Source organism: Oncorhynchus gorbuscha, linkage group LG14, assembly GCF_021184085.1.
Source record: "Oncorhynchus gorbuscha isolate QuinsamMale2020 ecotype Even-year linkage group LG14, OgorEven_v1.0, whole genome shotgun sequence".
NCBI lineage: Eukaryota > Metazoa > Chordata > Actinopteri > Salmoniformes > Salmonidae > Oncorhynchus > Oncorhynchus gorbuscha.
Window position 1 is genome coordinate 52,360,720 of NC_060186.1, and position 22,766 is coordinate 52,383,485.

Here is a 22,766-nt window from a genome sequence, read left to right on the forward strand (position 1 = left end):
TCTCATTCCCATAGCATGGGCATTAATATGGAGTTGGTCACCCCTTGCTGCCATAACAGCCTCCACTCTTCTAGGAAGGCTTTCCACTAGATGTTGGAACATTGTTGCCGGGACTTGCTTCCACTCAGACACAAAAGTACTAGTGAGTTCGGCTACTGATGTTGGACGATTAGGCCTGGCTTGCAGTTCAATTCATCCCAAAGGTGTTCGATGGGGTTGAGTTCAGGACTCTGTGCAGGCCAGTCAAGTTCTTCCACACCAATCTCGACAAACCATTTCTGTATGGACTTTGCTTTGAGCATGGGGCCATTGTCATGCTGAAACAGGAAAGGGTCCTTCACCAAACACTTGCACAGAATAGTCTAGAATGTAATTGTATGCTGTAGCATTAAGATTTCCCTTCACTGGAACTAAGGGACCCTAACCATAAAAAACAGCCCCAGACCATTATTCCTCATTCAGCAAACTTTACAGTTGGCACTATGCATTGGGGCAGGCAGTGTTCTCCTGGCATCTGCCAAACCCATATTCGTCCATTGGACTGCCAAATGGTGAAGCATGATTCATCACACCAGAGAACGTGTTTCCACTGCTTGTGTGCTGCTGCTCGGCCATTTCTTGTGCTGACGTTGCTTCCAGAGGCAGTTTGGAACTCGGGAGTGAGTGTTGCAATGGAGAACAGACAATTTTTATGTGCTACACACTTCAGCACTCAGTGGTCCCATTCTGTGAGCTTGTGTGTCCTACCACCTTGCGGCTGAGCCGTTGTCTCTCCTAGATGTTTCCACTTCACAATAACAGCACTTACAGTTGACCGGGGCAGCTCTAGCAGGGCCAAAATGAGATGAACTGACTTGTTGGAAAGGTGACATCCTATGATGGTTCCATGTTGAAAGTCACTGAGCTCTTCACTAAGGCCATTCTACTGCCAAATTTTGTCTATGGAGATTGCATGACCTGTGCTCGATGTTATACACCTATCAGCAACGGGTGTGGTTGAAATAGCAGAATCCACTCATTTGAAGTGGTGTCCTCATACTTTTGCATACATAGTGTAGTTCTGTCTATATGTATGTTAGTGAGAAAAGGGAAACGTTCTGGGTAAATTGCCAATTTTATTAATTCAGAACATGCATCTTGAATTTCATTAAAAGATTAGGTTGAAACTCTAAATAAAATAAAATCACCACCAACATATGCATTGCATATTCAATAGCCTCGGAAATGTGCAGGGCAGGTGCCACTGCTACTCTTTGGGTTAGACACTGGTTAATAACAGTTTTATCACCAAGGTGTGACTTGGCTCCACAATACTTTTCACGGCTGCTCACTTGGATTACGGCTCTTGTAGTTTTCTTGTTCAAAGTGAACTTGTTATTGTGAAGATGCGTTTTCAGAACCCATCCGCTCTGACTACAACCCCCCTCGCCCGCGCCTGCGTAAACCAGTCGAGGGAGCTGTTCGTGTCATTTAGTGCTGGTCTGTTTTCATTGATCGCTGCTCTTGTGCACTGTGTGAGGAGCGTTTTATAGAAGACACGATGGATGAAGAATTAAAATGCCCCGTTTGCGGCTCTCTTTTCAAGGATCCTATTCTTTTACCCTGCTCACACAATGTGTGTTTGGCGTGCGCCCGAAATATCATTGTACAGACCCCAGAAGGCGAAACACCTCCGCAAAACCGTGCCTCCGGGAACTCGGACTACGATTATTTGGATATGGACAAAATGAGCATGTATAGTGAAACGGACAGCGGCTATGGATCATACACGCCGTGCCTCAAGTCTCCAAATGGGATACGGGTGTTTCCTCCGACTCTGGTGCACCGCCACTGCTCCATAACGTGTCCTCTCTGTCACCGTAGTGTCTCTCTGGATGAGCGGGGACTGAGGGGCTTCCCACGTAACCGGCTACTGGAGGCGATCGTGTCTCGTTATCAGCAGAACCGCTCTGCCAACGTGAAATGTCAGCTGTGTGACCGCAACCCTGTCGATGCCACTGTGATGTGCGAACAGTGCGACGTGTTTTACTGCACACCATGCCAGCAGCGATGCCACCCTTCCCGTGGACCGCTAGCCAAACATCGATTACTGCCACCGACCCAATCGCCCGCAGCTGGAAGCCAGCAGACGCCCGCCGGCACCATACGCAAACAGGGAACGTGTGCAGACCATGACATGGAGAACTTTAGCATGTACTGCGTCAACTGCAAGACTCCAGTGTGTATGAAGTGTCTTGAGGGTGGCAAGCACGGGAGTCATGATTTAAAACCTTTAGCTGCCATGTGGAAACAGCACAAGGTAAGGATGAAGGCTGGTGGGGATGGCCTTGGCCAGCATCATAATAAGCTGCTCTGCAGCATCACATCATCACATGTCATCAGTGCCATTTAAATCACTCCAACTGAGTGCATCAGTGGTAGCCTTTACTGACAGTAACCAGGCAGCAACACCATATAGCCTAATCACAGAGAAAGAAAAAAAAGCAGCCCAATAGCCTGACTCACCAGTGTCAGGTCACTGTTCTCCAGTTTCTATCCCAGATTGTTCCTGCCAACAGCTCTGGGTTTGCCATTTGAATTTGCGAATAGGTCACCGGCGCTGTGTAACAGTGCCCCATGGTTTCCTCAGCACCCACTACATGGTGAAGAGGCATAGGATGCCTATAGGCAGACTGACACTTTGATAGATAGTAGAGATGCACATTGAGCTATCACACCCAAATTCACCAATTCAATTCAAAGCCAAACTGGGCCACTACTCGTACATGTTGTGTGAGTCCTGGGGTATTCTTCTCATCAAACAGCATGCCTCCTTCCCACTCACTGATAAGGGTTGTTATGAGTACAGTTGACCTTTATCACACTAGCCTACTGTCCCACAAATGGACCATGAAAATTGCATACTGTAAGTGTGAAGCGGTGTTTATAAGTGGTGAGCCCTATAAATACAAGATGCAGAAGTGCTTCGTTAATATATTTCCTGGTCGAGTGAGATCGAATACACTCCAGCATGCTGTCCATTTTGTGCTGTATTTTATGGCCAACGATCTGTATTGGCAAGAATGGGATGGTCAAGTGAGCTCTGCTCAGGTTGGAGGGAGTGTGTGTGTGTGTGGGTGTGTGTGTGTGTGAGAGAGGGAGGGAGAGAGAGAGAGAGAGGGAGGGAGAGATGGAGGGAGACATTAGGTGATGAAAAGGACACAAATGTATTGGCCTACTATTATGGCAAATTATCTCGGAGCCCTCTTGAAGCTACACTATCCCTCTTCACTGTAGATATTGGCTTGGGTCTACTCTGCATGCCTCCCCTTGAATGATTCCACTGCACCAGGCAGCTATCTATGTCACTGTCACTTGGATGGGATTTTGTTGTGACACTGGGGACTAATACAAACCTATTACTCACAATCCTTCCCATCCACGGCTCCAGATCCGCCCTCGAGCTCTGACATGCTTTCCTATCGACTGTCCTCTTCTAGGATCTGACAGAGAACTCAGTTGAACAGATTCAACAACCAGCCTGTTAGTTAGGGTAGGGGGGCTTGAAGATTGCAGTGTTGAAAGGAGAGAGAGAGAGAGAGAGAGAGAGAGAGAGAGAGAGAGAGAGAGAGAACTCCTCCGAGGATTGTTTTATGACCACAGCTAGATTGTGTCTCAGAGGCAATTGTCATCCTCCATGCTGCAGAGATAATGATAATGGAGACGCCTGTGTGTGCTGACCCACGTCCACTGTGAATGAGAGCCCCCATTCGTTTTTTGCTGGACCTTCAGTAGTCAATCTTATATTCCTCCTCGGGGGATGCTTTTACAAACATGATTTCAAAGTAATGTCAAGTTGTGGTGATGTTATTTACAGTATGTCAAATGGAACAAACGGAAAACAAGGGACTGCCTTAGGGTATCAATGGCATTTGTCTCCCCTTTAACAGTGACAGTGTGAGTGAGTGACAAAAATGCTTGCTGGGAATACATCATGAATATGTATTTACTAGCCGATAAGCCTCAGATAAGCGTTTGGATGAAAAGTCACGGTAGTGAAGTTTCCTATGGATGTCCTATGGGCAGCCAAGCAGAAACACCCAGATACAGTGTATAGTATATTTAATGCCCCCGCACACACACTACACACTGGTACCAAACTCTGCACATGCGTACACTAGGCCAGGGCATTGCTCACCAGGCTGCAGCAGGCATGAGCATTTGGGCCCCACCAAGTCCAGTGCAGGGCCCAACCGACTAGTACTGAGCAATTAACCGAAATGTCAGTGTTTAAAAAGAGGTTTTAACAACTTATTGACCCGACATCAGTAAAGAGATGGAAGACGATTGAGAGTGAATTAGAGCAGTTGCTTTCGCGAGCTACTGTATCTCTACCCGAAAATACATAAAGGGATTTGATAGTTGGTATTCAGCAGTCATAAAAGTATGCCTTATTTCCTTTGAAGAACGACTAAAATGGTGACTTTGTCAGACGGCACAGACAGCAGCTCTATAGAGATGAGATGATGACATGGAATGAAATGATAAAGTCATCAAATAAAACAAATGTAATATACACAACAACAGAAGTAAAGTAATGTGAATAAATGATGGTTAATAAGTGATCAGCAGTAATGGACAGTCACTACCATCACGGGATTGGATTAATTGTTTTATTCTGTGTTGTTACAGCATTCAACCCACATAATGCATAGTGCATTTAATGTGCCCCAAAAATATTTTGAATCCGAAGTTGAAAAAAACGTTATTATTTTTTTAATTATAAAACCCGAAACCGAACTGACCTCAAAAAGCACTAATCACTCAGCAGTACAACAGACTCAGGTCCTTTAGTTTTGTCCTGAATTCCCAAATACCGCACATTATACATGACCACAAAGAACCTTTTAGGAGATGAAAGAAACCATGGTTCCTCTCTTTTCAATTCCACATTTTGTTAAATGGGGTTGTTATCCTGTCATTAAGAGAAAGGATGACATATTGGGAAGGCCTACATTTGAACTACATCAACCTATTTATGGACCAATGTCATAGTCATGGCTAGAATCTGATCAGCACATTTGTAGAGTACTATTGGATAATGGAGGATGGGGCTACATTCCAGAGTGGTTATGTGGATAAGAATAGATACAGAAGTCTGTGGTTTTGAACATTGAAAGAGATTCATATAGGAGAGGATGCCCCCCAGCTTGTACAGTACGGGAAGGGGCTAGCCAAGTAAGAGCACAGAGTCTGGCCGGGTCAGCTGGCTGGCTGGCTAGCCTAGATTCAGATGGTAATGTAGCTAATGACAGGTTGTTCTGCTACCTCAGGCATACAGAGCCCCTCTCCCAGACCCTGCAACGGCATTGGCTCCAGAATGTAGGTTAAATACAGTGCGGTATCTCCCATCCCATGGAATATCTGTGCTGTGCCATACTCTAGCTGCATAGTACCCAGTACACTAGACTTGGTTCACGTTGTGTTGAATAAGCGTTTGGTGATGGGGTAGCCAGGCATAAAGGATGAGTGTACTGTATGTGTGCAACTACTGTAACCAAAGGCATAGGAACAGGAGAATCATTTTGAGCTATTTTTAGAGGCAAGAATGAGTGCTTGGACAAGACCTTAGTGTAGTGCTGTGTGCGCATACCTCAAGGGTTACCATGGATACATGGAGGCAAGTTACCAGACTGTTGCTGAAAATGAGGCCTGATGGATATCACGACTCTACCTTTTGAAATATATGTAACAAGCTTCACAATATGCGATATCTCAAATAGATGTTATACTTTGCGTGTGTCAATGATTGTAACACTGTCACAGTATGAAAAAAGAAAGAATGAATTATTCCTTGGAAATGTCATTTGTGCTGTTTTTTAATATCATAAAATGTGTCCATATTATGCATATTCATACACATAATATATTAATGTAGCAAATCCTATAAATATTTGATAAATTGTTAAGGCAATATTACTTTTACTACATTTTCAATTGAATCATCCTTTGGAGATTTTCCTAAACTGGTAAATATTGTGTGTGCTCTGATTTCATGCTTTATTTGGGTTGTTGTTAATTTGCCTGGGGGTCTGTGCTGGCCATGCTGGGCTGTGATGGCTGTTGTGGCCATGTTGTAAAATATCAGTGGTGGAGCAGTGTGCCACACGGCCAGAGGATTTGTGTGAGGCTGAGCAGGGGAGGGAGATTGGTTCTGCTCTCATCCAGATGTGGAGCGTTAATGACACAGCTGCTGAGTGAGGGAGGAGAAGATGGAGGAGATGGAGGAAAAAGAGGGGGAAGAGAAAGGGGTGGAGGCGGTGGGGCTTCCTGAATCTGACCCAGTCCTCCTGGCATGTCCCCGAGGACCCATTTGGAATCAAGGTCAACACCGCAGATCAACACTGCAGCTACTGTATGTATTGCCTTACTCCGATCCCTTAACACTGGGTTAGAAATTGACAACACACCTTCTCCCCTACTTGAAACCCTCTGCTCTTGAATGTCACGCACATTACTTAAGTGTTCTCTCTCCCCGATGACATTACTGGGGCTCCTTCAGAGGAAGAATGCTGCTGTCAGGAAAAAGGACGCCTCTTCCTATTTGTCTGGAGGAAATACATTTACAATAAAGGGTACATTTGAAAATGAGAGGTACTTTTTAAAATGAGTCGTTTAATAGAGCCTCACCTTTCATCTTAGGACCCTTCCCACTGATCACACACGGGTTGAATCAACGCTTCTTTTAACGTCATTTCAACGAAGTTGCGTTGAACCAACGCGGAATAGACGTTGAATTGACGACTCTGCCTAGTGGAAATGACTCTAACAGGTTTCTCCTGCTATAACTGACCTGTCATCCTTAGTGACAGTGAAGCTGGTGCTGTATTCCACCACTAATGAGGTCACTGCCAGTTCTGATCCACACGAGGGCAGCATCCCGATCCTAATTACACTGAAGTTTAATATTAGCTCATAAAGAATAACTACATCTTACAAGGGGGGCTCATGACAAGACTGATAAGACCTTGACGATATGGGTCCCTTGATAATGTTTTCATGTTAAGCAGTAGCATCCTTCTGGTCCATATCAAATCAAACTCTCACATTATACACTGTTAGGATAAACGAGGACAACCCAGTGAAAGGACATTAATTGGTGATATGCAGGAGGTTGTCAAGTGACAGGCTCTCTCCCCATAGGAGGGCCACCAGCCCCCTCCCCCTGACCCCTGGAGGTCACCCTGACAAAGTGTCACAGAGAGAAAAAGGTCTGAGCCGATAAACACTGGGCTGGCACTGCCCCCTTGTCTTGTCAGGAGCTGTGGCTGGGGCCCTGGTGGAAAGAAACCACACAGGGGAGCGGAATCACTCATCCCCTTGTTAGCGGCGCGGACAGACAGCTTGCTGGGCCAGATGGCACATTAATGAACCGTGGAGGGCTGGCTTGATTTGTGTCCCTCCTGAACCCGACGCACGCAGCCCACAGAGGCCCAGCCCCAGAGAAGCCCTGACTGAGACTGATAGAGAAGCCCAGAGGAACAGGGGCAGGTGGGAGGAGCGGGAGGGAGGTGGGAGGAGGGAAGTGTGGATCCGGGCCAGATTGATCACAGCAGGGTTGGTGTACACCATGATTACCCTTCACTCATGGTCCATGAGCCTCAGCTCAGAGCAGATCTGCTGAAAGGTTTGACCTCTAAACATGGTTTTGAGGCCCTCGTTTGAATTTGTAATCTCCTTGATTACTATGACCTCAGAGGTCGTTGCTGTGTGGTTGGGCTTAAGTACGGGGTTAATTAGTATAAATTACTGCCCATACTGTATATTTCTGGGACAATTGGCTTTAATCATAACATGTTAGAGAAGTGACACGGAGATTTTGGATTAATAATTGCCCGTTTTTCATTCACAGTGTCAACTCTCCCAAGCTTTGAACGGTGTGTCAGATAAAGCCAAGGATGCCAAGGAATTCCTAATGCAGTTGAAGAACATGCTTCAGCAGATACAGGTAACATTCTCTTTTTGATTACGTGTCTGGTAGATCAAATGAGAACGTCAACATGTATAGAAATGTCAATGTAACCTGTATTCCCCATAACCTACTTACCTGTGCCTGTCGGCTTTAACGAAACACTAAAAAGAAAGAGGAAGGATTCTCCGGAATCATACAATGTCACTTTCTGGACTCTTTTCATTCTGCAACGAACACCGGCACTACATCCAAAGCACTTCTTATCGCCCGGTGGGAACAAACGTTTCTGTTTGTGACCACGCTAAGAGCTAAAGTAGGAAAGGGCTGCTGTCCACACGGACTGCCCCAGCCTGTCACAGCTTTTATACACTTACTGCACTGCCATGTCTTATCAGTCTGTGCATTAAGACTCTTATTCTGGGGTTGAGGGGATTGTGTTTGAGTAAAATCCCAGCTCTGCTCAGCTCAGTAGAGTTAGAGTCTCTAACCATTTTCTTCATCCTTGAACCGAGGTGCAGAGTGTAGCTCGAATAGAATTCACTATCTCACCTGCGCTTAGGTAAATGATTGATATGCAGTGGTGATGATGGAAGATTTAGCAGCAATCACTGTGGTGTTATCATATGTAGTCCGCTAGTGTCCCCCGTCCCCTCTGTGCCTGGCCCTAGCACCCTGTACCTCCGTGTTCTTTTATTGAGCGATATGATGTGTTGTGTCCCTCGCAGGAGAACGGGGTGGAGTTCGAGGCCTGCTTGGTGGCTCAGTGTGACGCCCTGATTGAGGCTCTGACGAGGCAGAAAGCCAAGCTCCTCACCAAGGTCACCAAGGAGAGGGAGTACAAGCTCAAGGTAGGTTAGAAGGATGGACGCTGCGACGGCTGATGGATAACAACGTCATGTTGACTGCCCCAGACACTTCTTCCCAAGCTCAGATTGTATGTGCACCATTATCCTGGGGACAAGGTCATGTTGACTGTAACATACAGGTGGCAGGATTCAGATGGGCGGACAAACACAGCAGGGCCATGGTTTATTTATAACAATAATCACAGTACTCTCTCTGCATCAGACATGTTAACCATACTTTGCATACTTAACACAGATGATCAATAGTTACATATTATTCATATTACAACCCTAAGTAGTGATAGACTGCCTCTTTTACCTCAGCTAGCAGCTCTTTCATGACACAAAGGGCATCCAAGTTTGTGAACTTGTCTTGGCCCAGGTCGAGGTGCATCTGGATGCAGATTTCTGTCCTCTCCGCCTCCCTGTCCTCTCTTCTCCCCCTGAAGCCTCAGCTGAGGGCCTGGGCCTGCAGGCTGGCTGGTGTTAAGTTCTTAGTGGGTCACATGGATCCAAGCCCAGGCTCAATGTGCAGGCTTGGGGATTGGGGCTCCAGAGGACAGCTGTTGTGTTTAGCAGGGCTGAAGCTAAAGAGCAGCTAGGACTGTTGCAGCATCACACAGCAGAAAAGGTCTCTGCATTTCACTATGATGAAGGCTGTCAAACTGATGTGTTCTTTTCAGAAGATTACAATGGGAAAATAAGAGCTTTATGGAATTTAGTACACAACCATATGGTAACGCCAGTAAAGAGCAATTGTCTTGACAGCATTCGGTATCAATAACCTCTCTTCTCCCACAGTATGGTGGAGATAGATGGTTGGTGATTAACTTGGATTTATGACATTCTTTAGGATCACCATTAGCCAATGCCAATGGCGACAGCTAGTCATACCGTCACACAAAAGAAAAATAGTCACACAAAAGAAAAATACATTACAGACAAAATCCAACTCACATACATTTAAGTACATGAACATGTAGTGTGTGTATCTATCAGTTACACATACATGTCAGTGCATACGCACAAAAAGTAGGTCACATGTTGGAGAGCCATTGTGAGGTGTTGCTATATTTGTTTTTTTTTAAACCAGGTTTGCTGTTAAAACTAGTGCTATATGAGATGGAAGGGAGTTACATGCAATCACAGCCCTGTATAATACTGTACGTTTCCTTGAATTTGTTCTGGACCTGGGGACTGTGAAAAGACATCTGGTGGCATGTGTGGTGGCATGTGTGTCAGTGCTGTGTGTAAATTGACTATGCAAATTATTTGTAATTTCCAACACATTATTGTTTGTTATAAAAACAAGAAGCGATGCAGTCAGTCTTTCCTCAACTCTCAGCCAAGAGAGCCTGGATTGTGAGCTTTGTTTGATTGAAATCCCCTTTTTTAGGAACAGTTGTGACGGTAATCTGTTGAGAATAACTACTTTATGGCATCTACAGGACAATGTTTTTTTTTACCCTGCAATCCCAGATGGAGGGCATTTGTTTCCCCTGTTCAATAGTCTGGAGTGTTGTGTTTGTGTGCCGGTGAACGTCATTTTCTACTCTAATTAAATTCATCCGAGCCATTAATCTGTCAGCAGTATTTTTATCAGTGGTCTCTTTCGCCACACTACACATTCCCAGGGAGAGAGTCATTTTTGTGACTCGTGACAGACTAGTCCAGGCATAATCCATAGACCGCTGGAGTGGCATTGTTTGAATGTTGCATGATGTAAGGATTATATAGTAAATTCAATCTGAGTTGTTATATATCATTTGATTTACCTAAATGTATATTAATTATGATTTGATAGACATGACTGTTCCTGACTGTCCTCTGGTTTGTTTATGTTTTGGCATTATTTTATTCTGTCTACCATTCAGGATTGTTCATTTTATGCTTATTTCATTTGTAATATTTTAATGTATTTATTTAAATAATGTAACCGGTTGACAGGTGAATAATTTATGAACATGTAATTAATGATAGGCTAATGGCCTGAATGTGTCAGTGGCTTAATCTAATTATTTCTTACATTAGTTTTGAATTCTAAGGCTTAATTTGATAGAGTGATTAAATACCTTCCAATGAATCAACCTTTTCTGACCTTTTAATTTATAATCTTATAAACACAAAAATCCATACTTTTTCACAAAAATGCAAAGATAAGTTAAACACATGAGCAAGTATAAGTGGTCTACCCAAACAAAGGCTCATAAAATGTTGACAGTCCACTGAATTTCAATTAGCTGTGAATGAATGGCTTTGACACCCGCCCAAATCCATTTTCCCCAGTGCTTTGTGTTTAGCCAAAAGGAAAAACGTGCGTGTGTGTGTGTGTGTATGTGTGTGTACTTGTGCATGTGTGTGTGTCTGTATGTGTGTGAAATGCCTGCCCAGTATTAATATTACATTAAAGGGTGCCCGTCTGTGTCCTCCTGTCTTCTCCTGTGTTCAGGTGGTGCGTGACCAGATCACACACTGCACTATGAAGCTGCGTCAGACCACGGGCATGATGGAGTACTGTCTGGAGGTGATCAAAGAGAACGACCCCAGTGGCTTCCTGCAGGTACAGTAGTGATGTATGGGTGAATGGGGCTAGAGCTCTGCTAGTAGGCTGTATCATGTTTGAAGGTAAGACCCAGGTGCAGGCAATGTCGAAGTAACAAAAGTTTATTAATTTGAACACGGGCAGGCAAAGTTACAGGTCGGCAGGCAGGCTCGGGGTCAGGCAGAGGTCGGTAATCCAGAGTAGTGGGGCAAAGTTACAAGACGGCAGGCATGCTCGGGGTCAGGCAGAGGTCGGTAATCCAGAGTAGTGGGGCAAAGTTACAGCACGGCAGGCAGGCCCGGGGTCAGGCAGAGGTCGGTAATCCAGAGTAGTGGGGCAAAGTTACAGGACGGCAGGCAGGCTCGGGGTCAGGCAGAGGTCGGTAATCCAGAGTAGTGGGGCAAAGTTACAGGACGGCAGGCATGCTCGGGGTCAGGCAGAGGTCGGTAATCCAGAGTAGTGGGGCAAAATTACAGGACGGCAGGCATGCTCGGGGTCAGGCAGAGGTCGGTAATCCAGAGTAGTGGGGCAAAGTTACAGGACGGCAGGCATGCTCGGGGTCAGGCAGAGGTCGGTAAACCAGAGTAGTGGGGCAAAGGTACAGGATGGCAGGCATTTCAAAGCCATTCATTCAGGGTCAGGTCAGGCAGAGTTCGGTAATCCAGAGTAGTGGGGCAAATTTACAGGGCAGCAGGCAGGCTCGGGGTCAGGTCAGGCAGAGGTCAGTAATCCAGAGTAGTGGGGCAAAGCTACAGGAGGGCAGGCAGGCTCAGGGTCAGGTTAGGCAGAAAGGACAAAACTGGGAAAACTAGAAAACAGGAATATAGACAAGGCAGGGGCAAGGGGAAAACCACTGGTAGGTTAGAGGAACAAAACGGGCGACACCTGGAGGAGGGTGGAGACAATCACAAAGAGAGGTGAAACAGATCAGTGCGTGACAGGCTGTGGATGAGGCTAGCCTGCTTGACTTCCCTCACATTCCCCTCAGATGTCCTTGTTTCCTACTGCTAAATGCTAAGGCCAACAACTATTTTCCCCAAATATATTTCCTAAAACGGGTTGAAAACAAATAATTTGAACATGATTAGAAAACTCTTGCCATAAAAATGATTGACATCAAGACCTTTGAAAGAACTGCTTATATATTTTACTATACTAATAAATATTGATTCAGAGTGCATATGATAAGCTTGTAGCGAGATGTTGATTAAAATGTGTTGTTGGCCAAATGTGAATGAAGATATTGATACTTAATAGGTAATAAATAGGTCATCCCAAACCAATACTCGTTGACTTGCGCTGATAAAGGTTAACCTGATAATGGTTAACATTGGTATGTGACACCCTCATCGAGTTAAACGTTGACTTGTCGTATTTAGTTCCCCTCACCATTAGCTGGAAGCCATTGATTCTCCTCTCTTTAAGAACAGTCTGAATAGGACAAAATAGAGATGAAAGACTCTCTTCTGTAAATTGGTGCTTCTCTCCCCCCCTTGAAATGTTTATGGTGATATTGATTGTACAGTTTCTTATAACCCCTGAACAAAATCTGTGCTCTGTATCATAAAAGCTTATATAAATCCTTACAAAAGCTGGTAACCTACATGGTTGGCTATTCCTTAATGCAGCACATTTCCAGCTGGCATTTTTCCAGAAGCACAAAGCCTCAGAGAAACCATAAAAAGTCCATTAAAACCATGTTGCTCTTTGTAAGAGTGTAGCTGAACCTTTTAGTGGAGTTGTAGCTGGTTTGAAGCGGTTCTCCCCTGCTGTGTGTCTCTATGTAGATCTCAGATGCGCTGATCAAACGTGTGACGTCGTCTCAGGACCAGTGGGTCAAAGGGGCTTTGGAGCCCAAGGTGGGCCCTGAGTTTGACCTGACCCTGAACACAGACCCCCTGCTGCAGACCATACTACAGCTGGACTTTGTCCAGAGCAAAGGTAACCTATATGTGTTCATTTCTGAGTCATATTCATATACTTGCTACTGTTTGCGTAGTGTTGAGTCTATTCGTACACATTTTCATACAGTATATTGGTACATTGTTAGATAGTCTTGCAGTGGACTCCTCTTTCAAGTGTGCCTGTGATGTATTTTTGTATGGCTGTTCAGCAGTTAAGTAGACGCACTTGACTCTTGCGATATGCATCACCTGCACTCATTCTGTGCTTTATACCTTGGTGAAGTGGAAAAAATGCTTTTGTAAAACTGACCAAAAAGGTCTCCATGTTTCACACATGTTCAATATTCTGAGTATCTGATTAAAACATACTATGTGTCCAGAGCAATTGTTTCATTAGTCTATTTAAATATTGTGCTTGACTAAACCTGAGGAAGATTTGTAGTGCACAGTATATCCCCTGACAATGTCCTAGAATACCAGGATATATTTTGTCATATAAATACGATGTATTTCATTTCGCTCCAACACTTTTCCATATCTGTCTACTGAAGCAGACAAGATTTCCCCGTACACAGTTACCAACTTAGTCTGCTCCAAATACAACGTCATGTAAAACCAAATGAGATTTGAAACCAGGGGAAATGTAACCAGCATTCCCCTGAGAAAGCACAGTAGTTGATCAGTTCCACTATGTTGCAAACTAAGTCAAGCACCACACATCAACCCATGTCCAATATCATGTTTCAGATATACAGGAGACTCCATTATTGAAACAAATGCATTCAGGTGGATTGAAAGAGACGGAGAGCACAGGAGGTATTTCAGAGTTGCTATATGATCATCCAAATCCCCCTTTCCTCCTTGAGACCTGCCAGCCCACACCAGCCCACCACATTAAGGGGATAGAGTGCTCTCCTCCCATGCATGTTTCACCGCACTCTTCTCTGACAATATTCTTACCTGCCTGACAACAACAACTATCAACCACAACCTATCCATGCAGAGATAGATGTTAACTCCTCTGTGGTGTTCCTGCTATCCGTTTCTATTCAAGTGGAGTCTGCCACGGTGCCCCCGGCCCCCCTGCTGCAGCTGGAGAAGTGCTGCACCCGCAACAACAGTGCCACCCTGGCCTGGAGGGTCACTGTGCCCCCTAGCAACCCCATCGAAGGCTACATCCTGGAGCTGGACGACGGCAACGGGGGTCAATACAGGGTCAGATAATCCTTCACTTCACACATTAGAGAACGTGTCATCATGTCCGACGCTCCATGTAGTCTGACACTAGGGTGGAGCACTTCACGGGCGGGTGTTTTAACAGTAGATTAAGTCAAAGAATGTAAACGTTTGATGCTCATTATGCAATAAACGGTTTGCATGAGCTGTGTTTTATTTAGCCAGGCTCATTTCAATATGCATAATACAGTTCCACTGTAATTCTATGTGCAGTAGGGTGTCCTACCCGTTTCCTATAGATAACAGTTGTCGCCTCTGCCACGTATTTTATTATTCATAGTGCACATGCTGCAGTCAGAGCTCTAACTAACGCCAGATGGTCCTGTGCTGTACTGTATGTCTCTGTGTCCCAGGAGGTGTATGTAGGGAAGGAGACTGTGTGCACTGTGGACGGCCTCCACTTCAACAGCTCCTACAATGCCAGAGTCAAGGCCTATAACTCCACCGGAGTGGGGCCCTATAGCAAGACTGTGGTGCTGAAGACATCTGATGGTGGGTGTTCTGTGTTCTCTCACTTTGTGTTGACCAAACTGTAGACATGAAAGGGAAGGAAGAGAAGAACCCCCCGCCCCACCCAACTGGGGACCAGGGGACACCAGGCTTAATTAGTGCCCGGGGTACAGAATGATACTCTTTATTCACCGCTCCTGAGCCGAGCTCGTCCTCTGGGACATCTAGGCCTGCTGTTTACCGACAAAGCCTAGTCCTCCCATCAACGCTCTTGTTTGTGTCCTTAACTACGGAGTTCTAATCCACAGCAATGGTATCCCAGATCCCACTTTAATGGAAGGCGACTGGTGCAATCTGTCACTGTCCTGGCTGGGTGTGGTGGTACTAGTCAGCTCTGGGTCCCCAGAAACCTCCAGGTTTAGAGCAGTAAACACCATGGCAGAGCCAGAGATGAAGGAGCTCCACTAAAGAGGTGTCCAGTCCTGATATAGGGCTGACAGACAGTGGAAGTGGTCTCGCAGTTTAGCAAAGTATCACAGCGAGAGCGTGCCAGACTGTGATTACTCTAGCCTGCCAGCTGTCAGCGCATTGCCGTGCTCTCCCCGTCCATCCCTCCACTCCCCATCCCAGCCTTGCACTCAATCAATGGCATCAACTGCCTATCCTCTCTCCCTCTCCTCCCTCTCCCTGTCCTCCCATTACTGGGATGGGGAGTGGAGGGAGGGACAGGGAGAGGGAGAGGGAGAGAGGATAGGTTGTTGATGCCATTGATTGAGCTGACAGAGCAGCGGGACAAGGAGAGAGTTTAGACTGAGCAGAGTACAGGCGGCTCCAGCTCTGGCTCTGCCAGCTGCAATAACAATGGATCTCTGCATGTGGAGGCCTTAGTGAGTGCCTGTCGTGTGCCAGTTAACTGTTTATTCTAACATAGCAGTGCCTCTTTGAGGAATGGGGCTAATTAAGGCAATACACTGCAATGGTTTGACACAGCAGTGCCTTATGGGCAAGGAGCTGCTGAATGAATATGAATCCAGTGCTTGACTTTTAAATGAGAAGTAGAATTTTTCATTGTGCTGCTTTGTGAATATTTCATGTGTCATCTCACAGTATGCTGCCCAGCATGGCGTCCTAGCTGACCGTGCCATTCTATACTGGCATCATGTTTCATGCTCTCATGGGGCTCCATCCTCCAATGAGGTTCACTCAGACAACCATGCCCTAGAGACCTGGAAATGCTCTTATCTTGCTCTGACTCCTCCTACTGCTCTACTTTGTCTCTCCTGCAGTGGCCTGGTTCACCTTCGACCCCACCTCGGCTCACAGGGACATCATGTTGACCAATGAGAACCGGACAGTGAGCTGCAACAGCTACGATGACCGTGTGGTCCTGGGGACAGCCGCCTTCTCCAAGGGGGTCCATTACTGGGAGCTCAGGGTGGATCGCTATGACAACCACCCGGACCCTGCGTTCGGGGTGGCGAGGATCAATACGATGAAGGACATGATGCTGGGGAAGGATGATAAGGCCTGGGCCATGTACGTGGACAACAACCGCAGCTGGTTCATGCACAACAACTCCCACACCAACAGGTAGGTGACACATCTCTGGGGAGGAAGGCTGACTCCTGCTCCTCCACAGCTTCAGAGTTTAGAAATAGCCATCATGTGCTTTGTGTGTCATACTGTTAGGACTAAAACACGTATGCACTTGCAATACTTGGTAGGCAGTATCAGACCTCAGGATAAGACCCAGTTGCAGACAGTTTGAAGTAACAAAAGTTTATTACAAAAACGGGGGCAGGCAAATGACAGGTCAAGGACAGGCAGAGGTCAGTAATCCAGAGCAGAGTCCGAAAGGTACAGAACGACAGGCAGGCTCAGGGTAGGCAGAGGTCAGTAATCCAGGGCAGTGTCACAAGGTACAGAACAGCAGGCAGGTTCAAGGCAGGCAGAATGGTCAAAACCTGGAAAACTAGAAAACAGGGACTAGAGCGAAAACAGTAGTACAGGAAAAACCGCTGGTAGGCTTGACGAGACAAGACGAACTGGCAACAGACAAACAGAGAACACAGGTATACATACACAGGGGATAATGGGGCAAATGGGCGACACCTGGAGGGGGGTGGAGACAAGCACAAAGACAGGTGAAACAGATCAGGGTGTGACAGGCAGTTAGTTGGAAATGGAAGAGATTATTCTCAGGGCAGTGCTCTTATGTTTTGTAATATTACACATAGATTCAAAGACAAAGAGGCCACAGGCTTAGCAACCTACAGTAGCCCCAGGGACATGAATATCCAGAGCAGAATCCTCCTTCCTCGTTAAACCAAAAATACAGTAGTAGTTACTATTTTCAGTCGTTGATTAAAGAGTTTCCCTGTTTTTGTCTTTCATAGCACATCATCTTTTGGTTTCTTTGTGACATAGCTGTTTGACTGGGGGCACACTTTCACACTTCCACCATTTTGTTGTTTGAGCTGCTCACTCTCAAAAACTAAAACACTGCTGGCTTTTGGGGTTTCCAATGAGTTGACTGGTTTGAGTGTAACTATTTACATACGGCTTTGCACTGCCAAAGTGTTTCAGATGTTTGGATATGGATGCGTTTATGGACTTAGTGCCTCAGGTTGTTTTCTTTATTCCATTGGAAGGGAGAAAATATATACACCCTGAAGGAGAAGCTTGGGAATGTTTTGATATATTTGTTGGACTACAAGTATTCCGAATATATTAGGGATTTACTGTACATCAAATCACACATAGCCTACATACGAACACAAAAGATTTAGCAATTAGGTCAAATCTAATGTCTTGAATAGAGAAAACGATTTTCCGCTCAAAGCTATTTGCTCCATAGTGTTTTTGGACTCATTGGGATCCCACTACCCATCAGAGATCCCAGACCACTCTCAAAGGGCCTGTGTGAGCTGTTTTGATGTAGTACATTAGGTCTATACTCTGTGTGTGTGTTCTGCAGGGCCGAGGGAGGCATCTCCAAGGGTGCCACTGTGGGCATCCTGCTGGACCTGAACAAGTACACTCTAACGTTCTTCATCAACAAAGAGCAGCATGGCCCCGTGGCCTTTGAGAACCTGGAGGGAGTCTTCATGCCTGCTGTCAGCATCAACAGAAATGTCCAGGTGAGCACTGATAGTCAGACAGAGCTGATTAGGTTTCAGAAATTCATTCAGATAGTTTTGTCTCTAAATTCAAGGATTATCGGCTTAATTTAGAAATGAAATGAATCTCCAGATTAAGGATGTGCTAAACTGCATAGGCTGTACACATATATACAGTGGGGCAAAAAAGTATTTAGTCAGCCACCAATTGTGCACGTTCTCCCACTTAAAAAGATGTGAGAGGCCTGTAATTTTCATCATAGGTACACTTCAAAAAAATCCAGAAAATCACATTGTAGGATTTTTAATTAATTAATTAGCAAATTATGGTGGAAAATAAGTATTTGGTCACCTACAAACAAGCAAGATTTCTGTCTCTCACAGACCTGTAACTTCTTCTTTAAGAGGCTCCTCTATCCTCCACTCGTTACCTGTATTAATGGCACCTGTTTGAACTTGTTATCAGTATAAAAGACACCTGTCCACAACCTAAAACAGTCACACTCCAAACTCCACTATGGCCAAGACCAAAGAGCTGTCAAAGGACACCAGAAACAAAATTGTAGACCTACAGCAGGCTGGGAAGACTGAATCTGCAATAGGTAAGCAGCCAAAAATCCCAGAACCACACGGAACCTAGTGAATGACCTACAGAGAGCTGGGACCAAAGTAACAAAGCCTACCATCAGCAAGGGCATTGAAGATGAAACGTGGCTGGGTCTTTCAGCATGACAATGATCCCAAACACACCACCCGGGCAACAAAGGAGTGGCTTCGTAAGAAGCATTTCAAGGTCCTGGAGTGGCCTAGCCAGTCTCCAGATCTCAACCCCATAGAAAATCTTTGGAGGGAGTTGAAAGTCCGTGTTGCCCAGCAACAGCCCCAAAACATCACTGCTCTAGAGGAGATCTGCATGGAGGAATGGGCCAAAATACCAGCAACAGTGTGTGAAAACCTTGTGAAGACTTACAGAAAACGTTTGACCTCTGTCATTGCCAACAAAGAGTATATAACAAAGTATTTTGATAAACTTTTGTTATTGACCAAATACTTATTTTCCACCATAATTTGCAAATAAATTCATAAAAAATCCTACAATGTGATTTTCTGGATTTCTTTCTTTTCATTTTGTCTGTCATAGTTGTGGGAGAACTTGCACAATTGGTGGCTGACTAAATACTTTTTTGCCCCACTGTATTTTTGAATTGTTACTAACCAGCAAATATGCTGAGTTAATGAGCACTGTGGTTCAAATTCTGGACCTCGAGTCAGCAGTTTAATCTGTCATGAACTCATTTGGAACTGTTTGTCCTTCGCAGGTGACCCTACTAACAGGAATGGAGGTGCCAAAGAATATTAAGCAGCAGTAGCCTCCCAAGGTGTCTAGGCACAGTCCCACCAATGTCAACATGGATTCCTCCTGCTCCACTCCCCCCCCCCCCTTAGTACTACTACTGTTCAATGCCTATGATCAAATATCACCCTTAGAGGGAATCTTATATACAAAGGACTTTTGTACATCAATTATATTGTTTTTTATAATTTACCAAGTCTTAATTTCATCTCAATCCGTACAATCAGATTCTGTGTTTACAGTCAGAAAGCCAACGGGTGCTTTAATGAAGTGCATCTCTGAAACAAAATCCCATACTAGGGTAGAGTCATGAGATGCCCTACAGTACAATGTCTCTACTGTATTCATCTTCTTCTCTCAGGTTAGTTCATAGAGAGTTTGTATACTCCTATTTCTTTAGAGGAAACTAAACATCAGCCTATCTAACTCATAAATAGAGATTAATAGAGCTTTTCTCAGACATATTATTGGTGATATACTGGACTATCTTTTCGACTTTACAAAGCCTTGCCAGAGTTGGAGTAAATTCAGTTTCAATTCTGGTCAATTGAAAATGACGTATTGGGGATTTATATCCTATAAATTCAATTTCATGAAATTGAAATGGATTTCACCCCAGCCTCGCTTTCAATAAGAGAGTAAAGGTGGTCAGATCAGTTTTAAGGACAAATCAGTATAAGGGACAAATCAGAGGATAAACTGTATCTTATCAAACACAAAATTCTGTCGCTAGAGGACAAATCTTGGTTCGAAGTGAAGCCAAACCACTGTGACATTGAGATGTAACATTGCCATGTATTATTTTGTCAAACGATCTACATACAGTAGATAGTATCTTCTTTCAAAGTATTTATTGTTTAATGCGTTGACTTTTACTACACTGTTGAAATATTTATTAAGAGGGTGTATGCTCATGTGATGTTTGAATGAACAGGTATTGTTAAAGGGATTTTAAATCAGTTAAAAATATTGTATTGACAGACCACCAGAGGGTCAAGTTTGCATGATATGTAAGGAAACTGTAAATACGTCTCCCAAGCATGTATTCTAAGCTAACTAGTTTACTTAAAACTCTATATGTATATAGTAAAACAATGCACAACAGTGCTATGCGGAAGCCTTTCAAACGACCTATTACAGTACAATAACAGTTTGCCCCATAGAGTTTGAGTTAGGATTACAGCGTCACATTAATTTCACCACAGTATGTATTTTACCTTTATGTGACAAGTTAAATCATTTTATGGGGCTAAAGCATATTAATTTGCCATGTCAGATGACAAAATGAATGAAGAGGGTTAAGCAGTGCATTTGTGATTTGTCAGAGGGAATCTTTATGGAATTGTAGATACTAGGCAGGCTTATTATCCCACATTTACATTTGACCATGTCTTCATTATGTTTGAGTTCACACACTGGTATATCATTAATCTGCATTCGACGCAGTTAGGAGTTTTGTATTATATTATTTAATTATAATTTTGTGAACATCTTGATCTCTTTCTGCTACTAAAAGTGTTGCTTCAAAGTAATGTGCCCTTAATCCAAAATGGTAATATGTTTTTCGATTAAGGATACCAAAGCTATTGCCATTAGTGGAACATTCTGCTCAGAGTCTGTGTTGAAGCACTGTGGTACACTATTGGTGAAAATGAGTTGTACTGCTCTTGTAATATTTTCTCTTTGTAAAAACACCAAATATAGTACTGGCATTTTTTAATAGTCTTTAAATCTAATATGGGGGTTATTTAGCTGTGTTAATGGTGTTTTCTGAACAGAACCATTGCCTTGTACATTGAACATGTTGATATGATGTAGAGCAGACTGTCTGATGGAACTAAAGTATGTCCAAAGCTAAAACGTGGAGATGACCATTCCCGGGGTAAATAAAAATGGATGGGAAATGTACATGAAATGTTGACAGCTGTTAGGCTGGACTGATAATTGGCTAGAGCCATTTTGTATAAAGACGAGCCAATGCATCAGGTTCCAGCATGTATTGAGTTATTAAGTGGCTCCAAGTGAATGTTGTCAATTACAGAACCGTCCCTACTTTCGTATAAAACTGAATTAGTGCTTGTGACGGAAACTACAGTATAGGGAAGTGTGAGGTGTAACGAAACTACAGTATAGGGAAGTGTGAGGTGTAACGAAACTACAGTATAGGGAAGTGTGAGGTGTAACGAAACTACAGTATAGGGAAGTGTGAGGTGTAACGAAACTACAGTATAGGGAAGTGTGAGGTGTAACGAAACTACAGTATAGGGAAGTGTGAGGTGTAACGAAACCACAGTATAGGGAAGTGTGAGGTGTAACGAAACCACAGTATAGGGAAGTGTGAGGTGTAACGAAACCACAAAAGGCAAACAAAATGGTGTCCATGTAGCCTCTCAGCAATCATTATGGAAATGGCACAAATAAAACACTGCAGGTACAGACCTTAATATCAAAAGATCCTTAGTAGTAAATGCAGATAGTAGTTTATCCTCTCTAAGTGTTGTCTATTTGTGTGTTTGGCATGGATTTTCCCTCCCCAACATGGTAGCCTGCTTCTGAATGTTAACCCCCCAAAAAATAACAAAAAAATAGTGCTAGAAAGTCACTACTGTCAGATTACGTTTGCATTTGAATCTTTTTATTTTCCCCATATTTACTGTTCCCACCCTGATTATGGCATGTGGGGGGAGGAGATGTTGCAGTGTCTGTGGGGCAGGCACGTATCTCATGCCCTGGGGTGCCTGTTGCCCTCACTGCCACACTACCAGAGAACTAGGCTGGGTGCACCACCAAACCTCATGGGGAATGTCAACTGGTCCTTTAGGACACTGTATCTATGTCCACAGTATGCGTCCACAAAAAGCTGTGCTTCTTTTTCTAGAATTCTGTTCATGTGTATGTATGTTCTTTCGTTCTCATCTCTCCTACAATGTAAACGTTTTGTACTTCTAAGTGGTTTGTATATGCAATGCGTTGTACTTGGCATTGATTTCATATTATACAGTGTAAAAGAAAAGCAAAAAGCAATGTATTTTTTTTCCTTTTTTAAAATTAATAAATGAGTAACTGTGATGGAATATGAATGGGCTCATCAGTATCTTTTTCTATAGTCTTCCTGGGGTTATGTTGATTGAGGCTTGGACATCAATTGTCTAATCTGTATCTTCATATGAACTCTGCAAAACTCCTAGAAATGCAGCAAAAATGCAACTCTTCATCACTGTTTTCAATTCTTCACATTTTATTTACCAACCTATCAGAGCAAAACACCAGTCTCAACGTCAAAAGCGAAGAGGCGACTCTGGGATGGTGGCCTTCTAGGCAGAGTTGCAAAGAAAAAGCCATACCTCAGACTGGCCAATAAAAAG

At 44.2% G+C, this 22,766-nt stretch overlaps 1 protein-coding gene across 2 annotated transcripts; it reads left to right on the forward strand.

Moving 5' to 3' along the window:
* The first annotated feature begins 1,481 nt into the window (after window positions 1–1,481).
* LOC123995088 (E3 ubiquitin-protein ligase TRIM9) lies at window positions 1,482–22,475 on the forward strand. 2 transcript variants are annotated; one of them, XR_006831780.1, is made up of 11 exons: window positions 1,482–2,299; window positions 7,892–7,987; window positions 8,677–8,799; window positions 11,246–11,356; window positions 13,126–13,279; window positions 14,297–14,457; window positions 14,832–14,970; window positions 16,215–16,518; window positions 17,906–18,068; window positions 19,367–21,710; window positions 21,744–22,475. XR_006831780.1 is itself a non-coding variant. In XM_046298394.1 (10 exons), exons 1-10 carry the CDS (start codon window positions 1,541–1,543, stop codon window positions 19,415–19,417), a joined length of 2,061 nt encoding a protein of 686 aa, XP_046154350.1. In that variant the 5' UTR covers window positions 1,482–1,540; the 3' UTR covers window positions 19,418–22,475. The 2 variants fall into 2 exon arrangements, 1 of the variants encoding a protein (XP_046154350.1); XM_046298394.1 differs by having other exon boundaries at window positions 19,367–22,475.
* Window positions 22,476–22,766: the final 291 nt, after the last annotated feature.

Coding starts and splice junctions, on each gene's coding strand:
- LOC123995088 (XM_046298394.1), top strand. CDS start 1,541: ATGGATGAAGAATTAAAATGCCCCGTTTGCGGCTCTCTTTTCAAGGAT. Junction 13,280..14,296: donor GGACTTTGTCCAGAGCAAAG/GTAACCTATATG, acceptor TTTCTATTCAAG/TGGAGTCTGCCACGGTGCCC. Junction 16,519..17,905: donor AACAACTCCCACACCAACAG/GTAGGTGACACA, acceptor TGTGTTCTGCAG/GGCCGAGGGAGGCATCTCCA.